The sequence below is a fragment of the Chiloscyllium plagiosum genome, unplaced genomic scaffold (genome assembly GCF_037043375.1).
Source record: "Chiloscyllium plagiosum isolate Xiang-an unplaced genomic scaffold, Cpla_swu_hap1 HiC_scaffold_22, whole genome shotgun sequence".
Lineage (NCBI taxonomy): Eukaryota > Metazoa > Chordata > Chondrichthyes > Orectolobiformes > Hemiscylliidae > Chiloscyllium > Chiloscyllium plagiosum.
The window spans coordinates 17783245-17795869 of NW_028270160.1; the positions used below are offsets into that span (position 1 = coordinate 17783245).

A 12625-nucleotide genomic window follows, 5' to 3' on the forward strand; every position below is an offset into this window, starting at 1 on the left:
CTACTCCTACATCTTAGTCTTCTGAACAGAGACTGGTAGCTAACATAAAAGAGAATCTTAGACTTTTCTAAAGGTGTATTACTGGTAAAAAGGTCGCAAAAGGAGGAGCAGGAAGTGGAGTTACACGTGGAAATAGCACTGGCTGAAGTATTCAGCAAATGCTTTGCATCTGTGTTTACTAAGGAAGGCGCTATCCAGGCCATGAAGATAGAGAACAAATTCAATCATGTGCAGAGTATAACAGTAATGACACATAGATATTTGATAAAGTCTCTAACCTAAAAGTTGACAAGGTACTGGAGCACATGAGTTGTATCCAAGGATCCTAAAGGAAATGAGATTGGAAGTTGCAGAGACATTGGCAGTAATTTTTCAGACTTCCTTCGACACCGGTACGGTTCCAGAATACTAGAAAGCTGTAAAAAGAGTGTAAAGATAATCCAAGCAACTAAAGACCAATTAGAAAGTGAGGACTGCAGATGCTGGAGATCAGAGCTGAAAAATGTGTTGCTGGAAAAGTGCAGCAGGTCAGCAGCATCTAAGGAGCAGGAGAATCGGCGTTTCGGGCATAAGCCCTTCTTCAGGAATGAGGAAGGTGTGCCAAGCAGGCTAAGATAAAAGGTAGGGAAGAGGGACTTGGGGGAGGGGCATTGGGAATGCGATAGGTGGAAGGAGGTTAAGGAGAGGGTGATAGGCCGGAGAGGGGGTGGGGGCGGAGAAGTCGGGAAGAAGATTGCAGGTCAAGAAGGTGGTGCTGAGTCCGAGGGTTGGGACTGAGATAAGGTGGGGGGAGGGGAAATGAGGAAGCTGGAGAAATCTGCATTCATCCCTAGTGGTTGGAGGGTTCCGAAGTGGAAGATGAGGCGCTCTTCCTCCAGGTGTTGTGTTGCCATGGTCTGGCGATGGAGGAGGCCAAGGACTTGCATGTCCTTGGCGGAGTGGGAGGGGGAGTTCAAGTGTTCCGTCACGGGGCGGTTGGGTTGGTTGGTGCGGGTGTCCCTCAGGTGTTCTCTGAAACGTTCCGCAAGTAGGCGGCCTGTCTCCCCAATGTAGAGGAGGCCACATCGGGTGCAGCAGATGCAGTAAATGATGTGTGTGGAGGTGCAGGTGAATTTGTAACGGATGTGGAAGGATCCCTTGGGGCATTGGAGGGAAGTGAGGGGGGAGGTGTGGGCGCAAGTTTTGCATTTCTTGCAGTTGCAGGGGAAGGTGCCGGGAGTGGAGGTTGCCTTAATGGGGGGTGTGGTCTTGACGAGGGAGTCGCGGAGGGAGTGGTCTTTCCGGAACGCTGATAGGGGAGGGGAGGGAAATATATCCTTGGTGGTGAGGTCTGTTTGGAGGTGGCGGAAATGACGAAGGATGATACGATGTATCTGGAGGTTGGTGGGGTGGTAGGTGAAGACCAGTGGGGTTCTGTCCTGGTGGCGATTAGAGGGGCGAGGTTCAAGGTCGGAGGAGCGGGAAGTGGAAGAGATGCAGTGGAGAGCATCGTCAACCACGTCTGAGGGGAAATTGTGGTCTTTGAAGAAAGAGGCCATCTGGGTTGTTTGGTATTGGAATTGGTCCTCCTAGGAGCAGAGGCGAAGGAATTGGGAATATGCGATGGCGTTTTTACAGGGGGCAGGGTGGGAGGAGGTGTAATCTAGGTAGCTGTGGGAGTCGGTTGGTTTATAGTAAATGTCCGTGTTGATTCGGTTGCCCGAGTTAGAAATGGAGAGGTCTGGGAAGGGGAGGGAGGAGTCTGAGATGGTCCAGGTAAATTTGAGGTTGGGGTGGAAGATGTTGGTAAAGTGGATGAACTGTTCAACCTCGTGGGAGCACGAGGCAGCGCCGATACAGTCATCAATGTAGCGGAGGAAAAGGTGGGGGGTGGTGCCAGTGTAGCTGCGGAAGATGGACTGTTCCACATATCCGACGAAGACCTCTCCATTTCTATTTCGGGCGACCGACTCAACACGGACATTTACATCGTATCATCCTTCGTCATTTCTGCCACCTCCAAACAGACCCCACCACCAAGGATATATTTCCCTCCCCTCCCCTATCAGCATTCTGGAAAGACCACTCCTTGGATGCTCCCTGACCTGCTGCGCTTTTCCAGCAACACATTTTTCAACTAAAGACCAATGCGTTTCACGTTTGTTTGGAATCTTCTAGGACAAAATCAGTAGTTACATGAACAAATGTGGATTAATTATGAAAAGCCAGCATGAATCTGAAGGGAAATTGTATATAGCTATTTTGCTGGAGATTTTAGAAGAGATAATAACATAGTGGGTTGATGAGGACAATGCTTTTGATGTGGACTTCAGAAAATATTTGATTACAGTGCCACACAACAAACTTCTGAGCAAAGTTGGAGCCCATGAGGTGGATGGTATGGTAGTAACTGGTTATGAAGTTGACTTAGTGTAAGGAATCAGGAGTAAAATTTAATGGATGTTTTTCAGGCTTGGATAAGGTTTGGAATTCTCCGGTCAGTGTTGGTTTTTCTGAAGTTTATTAATAATCTAGACCTGTATAGGCCACAATTTGTGGGCGGCACGGTGGCACAGTGGTTAGCACTGCTGCCTCACAGCACCAGAGACCCGGGTTCAATTCCCGCCTCAGGCGACTGACTGTGTGGAGTTTGCACATTCTCCCCGTGTCTGCATGGGTTTCCTCCGGGTGCTCCGGTTTCCTCCCACAGTCCAAAGATGTGCAGGTCAGGTGAATTGGCCATGCTAAATTGCCCATAGTGTTAGGTAAGGGGTAAATGTAGGGGTATGGGTGGGTTGCGCTTCGGCGGGGCAGTGTGGACTTGTTGGGCCGAAGGGCCTGTTTCCACACTGTAAGTAATCTAATCTAATGTAATTCAAAATTTGTGGATGATGCAAACCTGGAAGCATTGTAAACTGGGCAAAGCCAGTGTAGTTGTTCAGAAGGACATAGGCAGTTGGCGAAGTGGGCAGGTAGGTGACGGGTGAAGTTCATTTTGGATAAGTTTGAGGATAAATTTTATTAGGAAAATCAAGGAGAGAGAATATAAAATGAATGGTTCAAATCCAAAGGGATTGTAGGAAAAGAGGACCCAGGAGGTATTTCGTAGGAAAGTGGCAGGGCAGGTTGAAACAACAGTAAATAAAAAAAACAATATTATTTATTAGTAAATGTATTAATATTATTAAATAGGAGGATAACATATCAGACCACTTGTATAAGTTACAGTTTTTCCTCAGTTAGAATATTGCATCCAGTTCGGGTTGCTGCAAAATATATACAGGTACAGGCATTTGAGAAAGTGCAGAAGAGTTTTAAAAATTTAGCTGCAAGGATGAAGGTTTTCAGTTGCAAAGGTAGATTAGGAGAAGCTGGGACTGCTGTGCTAGAGAATAGAGAGCTGATTAGAGTCAAAAAGCTGTACAGCATTGAAACGGACACTTTGGTCCAACTCATCCAGGCTGACCAGATATCCTAAATTAATCTAGTCTCATTTGCTATCATTTGACCCAGATGTCTCTAAACCTTTCCTATTACTATACCCATCTAGATGCCTTTTAAATTTTGTAATTGTACCAGCCTCCACCATTTCCTCTGGCAGCTCATTCCATACATGCACCATCCTCTGCGTGAAAAAGTTGCCCGTTAGGTCCCTTTTAAGTTTCTCCCCTTCCAACTTAAACCTCTGCCTTGTAGTTTGGACTCTGCTACCCTGCAGAAAATATCTTATCTATTCACCCTTTCTGTGTCCTCATGATTTTATAAACTTCTATAAGGTCACCCCTCCGCCTCTGATGCTTTCGGGAAAATAGCCCCAACTTATTCAGTCTCTCCCAATAACTCAGATCCTCCAACCCTGGCAACGTCCGTGTAAATCTTTCCTGAATGCTTTCATGTTTCACAACATCCTTCCTTGTAGCAGAGAGACCAGAATTTAATGTAGTATTCCAAGAGTTTGAAGTTTCTAAAATTATTAAAGGTTTAGACATATTAATTAAGGAATATTCCCACCCATGAAAGGATTGAGAAGAAGATGGCACAAATTTAAAGTAATTAGTAAAAGAAGAAAAAGTGTAATGAAATAAAGCTTTTTCACACAGTGAGTAATTAGGCTCTGGAATTCATTGCCAAGGATAGAACAGTTTCAGTTGAGGGAGTGAGGCTGATAACTGAAAAAGAACATTTTGCAGGGTTACAGAGAAAAAGCAGGAGAGTGGTACTAATTGAGATTCTTGTATTGAGAGCTGCTGCAAACACAGTGGGCTGAATGGTCTCCTTCCTGCACCTTTTTTTGTGTACAGAATTCTGTGATTCTGTAATAATACCACAAGATCAGAGATCAGCCTATAATAGAGGAATAGAGACTAACCCATTTAAGATCAGTGTGGATGACGGGACATTTTTGATGTTATACTATTCAGTAGCATGCATCGTCTGGCTTTATATGTAGCTATACACAATTTACTTTTCTTTAAGATTTCCCTAATTATCGGTACCTGAAACTCTGGTTTCTTGGAAATCCTCCACAATAACAGCTGGGTTGATTAGTCCAAAGTCATTTGGTGTCTGAGCTGTTCTAAATATCTTACATGTCTATGGTGTCATTGATAACTGTCTTTTTTTTCTTTGCATTAACTCAAGTCTGTTGTCACTATTTTTCACACTTTGGAAATGGTCTCTTGGCAACACAGTACCCAGCTGGCAAGAAAGACTATTATTCATTCATTCATTCGCTGGCTAGGCCAGCACTTACTGCCCAGAGTGCAGTTAAGAGTCAGCCATAGTGCTATGGGTCTGGAGTCACATGTAGGTCAGACAAGGTAAGGAATGCAGATGTCCTTCCCTGAAGGATATTAGTGAGCCAGATTTGGTTTTTCCAACAATTAATAATGGCTTCATAGTCATCGGTAGATTCTTAATTGCAGATTTTCTTTTATTGAATTCAAATTCCACCATCTGCCATGGCGAACTTGTGTCCCCAGAATATTAGCTGAGTTTCTAGATTAATAGTCTAGCGATAATACCACTAGGCAATTGCTTCCCCTACCTGCCTTTGACCATCAGTGAATGGCCAGCCCTGGCCAGTTGCTTTCCTAGGTGCTGTTTGTGATCTATCTACATGCATGCTATGTTAGGCAGCCAGCTCCCTTGGGACATGTTTGCCAATCTGATACTTTCCTTTCGATAATCTAACCTTTTTTCTCGTTGCATGGTGAGCTCTGGGGAACACCTTTGAAGGGCAGTCTCACCCTGTCAGCTCATGGCTTAACTTTCATCTCTGTCTAACCTGGCAATCAGTTCTTTCGAAGTCTTCAAGACAAATGGCAACACTGTTACTGAACAAGGACAGAGGGATTTGTATGCCTTCTGTGGTTAGACAATGTAAGGTGACCATAAAAATGTAGTTACGTTGACCCCTGAAGTGCTTTAATATTGTATATTGATGGTTATCGTGTATAACTGTGGTAAAACTTTGTGATTAATACACTAGAAGTTCTGGGTGATGTGATATATCTAATCTGAGACTAGCTAAATGATTGGAGAGACACTATAAAGTCTGGGTAATTGGATGTGCTGTCACTTTCATATGTTTGCAGAGCCTGGAGTGTTACATCCATTACAAGGGTCCTGTCCTCCTGTTCTACTTTGCCATTCTCCAATGGTGTATGCGCTATTTGGAAATGGCAATTTATACCTATGTTAAATATTGTCTACACTGAATATAGTTTGTGCCCACTATCAGCCTGCTCCCTGTACTGAACCCACCAGCTATTCCCACTTCCTGTTTTTCTCAGCTCTCAGGACCTGGCTATAATTCACTATCACCCTCCTGTTTTTGCTCTTAAATGAGCAGAGAAAATTGCAACATTAAGATTCCTCAGGCATACAAGGGTGAAGTTGGGAGTCCAGGCATTGTTCAGTCCCAGATCAACAAATGTAAACCTAGAGAAGAAAGGAGCAGGAATAGGCCATTTGACCCTTCGAGTCTGCTCCACCATTTAATCTGATTATGTTTAATCGTTAAATTCAATAGCCTCAATCCGCGCTCTTCCCCCCCCCCCCCCCCCCCCCGCCAATCCCCAAATCCCTTGATCCATTTAGCCACAAGAGCTGTATCTAACTTCTTGAAGACACAATGTTTGTTTTTGCCTCAACGACTTTCTATGTTAGTGAATTCCACAGGCTCACCACTCTCTGGGTGAAAAATTATTCTCAGCTCTATCCGAAAAGATTCATCCCTTATCTTTAAAACTGTGACCTCTGTTTCTCGATGACTACACCACAGGGGAAATGCTGCCTGAATCTAACCTACCTGCACCTCCCCCCCCACCCCCGACCCTCACGCCATTCTTCTAAACTCCATGAATACATTACAAACATTATTTGTGACCTTCTCAATTTAAAACAAAACCAAGTATTTCAATTCAAGGAAGGAGAGTACTACTCCTAACAACAGGACATCCTATGCAACTCGTGTATGGGAGGATCTCTGGATGTGGAACCATTATCAGATATTGTATACTGCCAACAGAACAAAAGCAAAATAAAATAAAACTTCCTTCCATGCAGATATGGTTCAGACTTGGCTCCAAGAGGATTTTGATTATTGAAACTTAAATTTAAATTTCCTTGGATAAATCCTAATCAACTTGTGTCTGGATGAGGGAGGCCATTCATCACATTCTGGCCTGTTCTCAAAAGAAGTTGCATAATTTTAAAACTAGATGCCTATAATATAATTGATGTATTGCTCCCATTGCACTCCCTAGATCACCTTCCTTGTGCTGATCATTTTGTAAATAATATCCAGACATCAGTATTTAGTTTGGCTTTGAGCAGAGCTATGTGGTCGGGGCTCACCATGTTCAAGGCTGCTGTGTGTTTTATCATGGTACTGATGGGTCATCAAGTGTAAATTTGGAAGAATGACTTTGAGAATAAGCTATGGCATAATATAAATAGAGAGCTTTACCTGTATCTAACCACATGCTATTCCTATGCTTGGTGTACTTGATGAGGACGGCAGCTTTACTCTGTATCTGACCCTTGGCCTGCTGTATCTGCCGTGGGAAGCTACTGAGGCCAAGGAACACCTGATGCAGGTACTAATCTCAAGGCAGGATGATATTGTTTCCCCAAAATGTCCAGTTTATTCAAAGACCAATACCTCTCTAGCCTTGTTGTGAGCGGTTCAATTTGTACAGGTAAGTCTTGTATGGATTGAGATCATAAAATGATGCTTTGTTACATTGTCTTGTTAATGAAAGACTGGTATCAGAGACAGATGTATTTGTGTTGGTCACATTGCTTGTAACATTGGTAAGCATTAAAGTTTGATTTTCACATTAAATCAGTGATACCATGCCTACTGTCCCCAGTTTGCCCAAATTTTGAGAAAGAAGTCCGTCTCTGGTACTAGGCTATCACTGCTTTACTGTTATTGTTACTGTTAATATTTTATCAGCTTGTCTTTGTTACTGTTTTTTGTTATTTAAGTTCTACATATTTTACACCTTTTTTTTGGTTGAGTGCTTTGCCTTCCCAACTGGGATTTGGGGGTGTGGTGGTGGTGTGTCTGAGTGGCAGGTGGTGATTCCAGATCTTTCTTTATCTGCAATAACCTAGGCAATGGAGTTGCTTGGTGTGATATCAAAATAATTGAATGGACTTCAGTTAAAACCCTAAATTCAGTGACCTTAAATTGTAATGTTACAGACCAAGAAAAGTATCATTTGCATTAATAGTTTTTCCAATTGGAAAATACAACTTAGAAAATTTACAATGTTGAAGAGCATGACGGCTACTCTGAGTATGTTTCAGACTGTTTTGCTTGTTACAGTCCTCTCATTCTGAGGTTTGGAAAGATAAGCCATCACCGAATGATGTTCTGCCCCCTTGCTCTAGGGTGTAGGTGAAACTACAACCAGTATCCCTCCACATCAAGTCTTTTACCACCTATTTTGGCTTGCTGCTAACAATGGTCATGAAGAATGTTCTAAGCCTATTTGTGCCACCTGCCTATTGAAAGAGTAAAGTCAAGCGAGAGGTGGAAGACGTAAAAAAACAATTGCAGTTCTCTGGAATGCCGAAGCACTATGCAATCATCTCACACTCTCTGTCACAACAAATCAAGTGGGTAGCAGCAGAACAATGAGTCTTCCTACACCATGATAGATTGGATAGTCTGAAACTGTAATCTTTTGACAAAGCCTAATCTAAGTTCTTTTACATACAGTTAATCCAGCTACACACCAAGCAACTGCATTTTCTGCCTTAGGCTTATCCTGGAGCAGTCTCTTCACCCACAGTTGTTCCTGCACAAGTCATATCCTTAACTTTGTAGCTGCCTGTCGTCTTACTCTACTAACCCTGGTATAATGTTTGCAATCCTACATTTCAGTAATTAATGGAAGCACAAGCTTTCAATCAGAAAAAGACCTCTGACTGCAAATAGAAAGGATTGAGTCTCCAAGCTGCTGACACTTTCCTTTGACATTTGTAGTTTTGATCTATAGCACTATTTTATGACTCATTCCTCACATTAACTTCTCCTTTGTTCCATGGTGAGTTCTCTAACGTGAGGCTTGGACCTTTTATGGGCAGCTGTTGGAAATGGGAATCTGCTGTATATATTTTGCTCTAGACTTTTGCCTTGAGTAGTAGACACCAAATGCTAAGCTTGTTATGTCCTGCAGCATCGTAACCTATCAGTGAAGAAGCTCACTTGCCCTTTAGATACTCAATATTCTGTTAGTCCAGAGGAGTTTCTGTTCTGGATATTTAATTCAAATATATTTCAGTCAGTTTTATTACATGCTGACAGGTAAAGTTGCTGCAAGCTAAACTATGCTGCTTTCTACAATTTCATATGACTTCTGTATTCAAAAAGGGTCCTTTTAATATGTGAGCTTTGAGAGTTTTATTTTGTGCAAAAAATGCTTATTTACATCCAAGACTCAAATATACTAACCAGTAACCTGGTCTCTAACTTCACAATGTCAGTCATGATTCAGTAGGCAGCATTCTCAAATTTCAGTTAAAAAAAGAGATCATAATTGCAAGCCCCCATCAAGAGATAGAGGGAATGCTACACTCTCATTGCTGCAACGTTTCGGGTAGAATGTTAAAGTGAGGTCTTGAATGGTGGAAGAGAGGACACAGCTTGCAGTTCTCTTGGTGTCCTGACAGATATTCATTTATCAACCAGAATCGCTCGCACATAATCGAATTATCAGATGATTGAAGTAGTCATCTCATTACTATTCGTGGGATCTTGGTCAGTGCAAAATAATTGCTAAATTTTCCTACAGTATAGGCATATAATTTAGAATTATTAATTGAATTATTTTGAAATGTTCCATATCTTTATCAAAGTTTATATTCGAAGTTGAAATCTTAGGCAACTGCCCAAGTTTTTTCAATGCTCACATGTTAAAATATGACAATCCTTTTTTACTTACTGCCTTTCTGAAGAAATCCCAAACTTAATCCTTTGCTAAACACCAGCTCTTATTTAACCCGGACTACTCTGTGACCTTTACTGCTGAATGCTTCCTTTATAAAAGGAATGTACTTCCCCCAACCCTCTGCATGCTTGTAGGTTAAAAATGAAGTGGATAAACTCCCCAGAGAACAGAGAAAAGAACAAATGAAACGAATTCGAGAGGAGCTTTCGCAGTCCTTGCATGCTCAGGTAATTAGCTGCTGACGTTACTCATCAACTCTGCAACTTTCCTTACTGACAAAAGCATGTCTGTCTGAGTAGAAATATTATCTGAAGCCAAGATGAACTACACTAATTAGTTAGTTGTGACCATAATTAGTTGAAGGTCAAAGATGCTACAGTTAATCCCTGTGTCCTTCCTTTGCTTGGAAACAGAGTTCCCACTATTGGTCATTTTGCAAAAAAGCTATGTGAGGTGTATGTTTATGAGCATTTAATGAAGGAGGGAGCAGACTTAACTGTGATGCTGTTCTGTTATTATTTTGTGCTTATCCATGAAAAATATGCATTTCGATTAAACCCTGGAGAGTACTAGGTTTTTGAGGGTCCTGTATTTACTCGTAACTACCTCCAAGAGATGACGTGAGGATGTGTTATGTTTAGGAAAAAGTACCAATGCCCAGTGTTCTGAAACCAGGGACTGTATTGGGTTTACTTCAACAGAGGAAGGAGCTTACGTTTCAGTGAAACTGTCAGGGCAATACCAGAGTGTCATTGGAAATCTGAGATATAGAGTCATAGAGATGTACAGCACGGAAACTGAGTCTCTTTGTCCAACATGTCCATGCCGGCCAGATATCCCAACCCAATCTAGTCCCTCGTCCCACGTGCCAGCACCCGGCCCATATCCCTCCAAACCCTTCCTATTCATATACCCATCCAGATGCCTTTTAAATGTTGCAATTGTACTCACCTCTACTGCTTCCTCTGGCAGCTCATTCCATGCATGTACCACCCTCTGTGTGAAAAAGTTGTCCCTTAGGTCTCTTTTATATCTTTCCCCTCTCACCCTAAACCTATGCCCTCTAATTCTGGACTCCCCCTGTTTTATAAATTCTCAAGGATCGGGTTCGCAGGAAAGTAGTCTGACACAGAACAGGAGAAAAGAACTGAGAGACGAGTTTGCTAGAATATAAGTATTTTATTCCCCGCAGTGTCGCCTCAACCAGGTCTCGTACTTACAACGGGTCTGGTTTATACTCACTCTACATGTTACCGGAACTGGGAGCCGTCAGTTCTCGTAGAGCGGTTGCCAACAACCCACGCTCGGCGGTTAAACGTAACCCGGAGCAGACTCTACCGAACTGGGGACTTTCCCAGCTTATGTACTCTTTCGAGATCTAAACATTCATGCGAGCAACACCTTCCATTCCGGTAACATATTCATGCGAACAACAGGGCAAGACTAAGCAACACCTTCCATTCCGGTAACATATTCATGCGAACAACAGGGCAAGACTAAGCAACACCTTCCATTCCGGTAACATATTCATAATAAGATTCACACATGTATTGGGACATAATTTTAACCCTTTCACCACACCCCACACCAGGGAAGAGACTTTGTCTATTTACCCTGTCCATGCCCCTCATTACTTTATAAACCTCTATAAGGTCACCCCTCAGCCTCCGACGCTCCAGAGAGAACAGCTCCAGCCTATTCAACCTCTCCCTATAGCTCATATCCTCCAACCCTGGCAACATCTTTGTAAATCTTTTCTAAGCCATTTCAAGTTTCAGAACATCCTTCCAATAGGAAGGAGACCATAATTGCATGCAATATTCCAATAGTGGCCTAACCAATTCCTGTACAGCTGCAACATGACCTCCCGTCTCCTGTACTCAATACTCTGACCAATAAAGGAAAGCATACCAAATGCCTTCTTCACTATCCTATCTACCTGTGACTTCACTTTCAAGGAACTATGAACCTGCACTGCAAGGTCTCTTTGTTCAGCAACACTCCCTAGGACCTTACCATTAAGTGTATAAGTCCTGCTAAGATTTGCTTTCCCAAAATGCAGCAACTCACATTTATCTCAATTAAACTCCATCTGCCACTTCTTAGCCAATTGACCCATCTGATCAAGATCCTGTTGTAATCTGAGGTAACCTTCTTCGCCGTACACTACACCTCCAATTTTGGTGTCATCTGCAAACTTACTAACTATACCTCTTATGCTCACATCCAAATCATTTATATAAATGATGAAAAGTAGTAGACCCAGCACCGATCCAGTGGTCACAGGCTTCCAGTGAAAAGTGAAAAACAAGCCCCTACCACCACCCTCTGTCTTCTACCTTTGAGCCAGTTCTGTATCCAAATGGCTAGTTCTCCCTATTCCATGAGATCTAACTTTGCTAATCAGTCTCCCATGGGGAACCTTGTTGAATGCCTTACTGATGTCCATATAGATCACGTCCACCGCTCTGCTCTTTGTTACTACTTCAAAAAACTCAATCAAGTTTGTGGGACATGATTTGTCATGCACAAAACTATGTTGACTATCCATAATCAGTCCTTGCCTTTCCAAATACATGTACATTCTGTCCCTCAGGATTCCCTCCAACTTACCCACCACCGACATCAGGCTCACTGGACTATAGTTCTCTGACTTGTCCTTACCAGCCTTCTTAAACAGTGGCATTACGTTAGCCAACCTCCAGTCTTCCGGCACCTCGCCTCACCTCATCGAGGATACAAATATCTCAGCAAGGGGCTCAGCAAACACTTTCCTAGCTCCCCACAGATTTCTAGGGTACACCAGATCAGGTCCTGGGGATTTATCCACTTTTATGTGTTTCAAGACATCCAGCACTTCCTCCTCTGTGATATGGACACTTTTCAAGATGTCACCATCTATTTCCCTACATTCTATATTTTCCATGTCCTTTTCCACAGTAAATACTGATGCAAAATACAAATTTAGTATCTGCCCCATCTCCTGCTGATCTTTGAGGGGCCCTATACTCTCCCTAGTTACCCTTTTGTCCTTAACGTATTTGTAAGAACCTTTTGGATTCTCCTTAACTCTGTTTGTCAAAGCTATCTCATGTCCCCTTTTTGCTCTGCTGATTTTCCTCTTATGTATATTCTTTCTGCCTTTATACTCTTCTAAGGATTCATTCTATCTATCTACC

General features: G+C 42.6%; 1 protein-coding gene across 4 annotated transcripts in view; it reads left to right on the forward strand.

Annotated features, from left to right (window-relative positions):
- slka (STE20-like kinase a) overlaps positions 1-12625 on the forward strand; it is a 184721-nt gene that overhangs the window by 131703 nt on the left and 40393 nt on the right. For 2 of the 4 annotated variants that reach the window (XM_087998814.1, XM_087998811.1), the window contains exon 13: positions 9581-9673. The exons of the other annotated variants lie outside the window; for them this stretch is intronic. In XM_087998814.1, coding sequence (XP_087854940.1) covers positions 9581-9673 — 93 coding nt within the window. The remainder of the gene's footprint in view (positions 1-9580; positions 9674-12625) is intronic. 4 annotated transcript variants of the gene reach the window in all.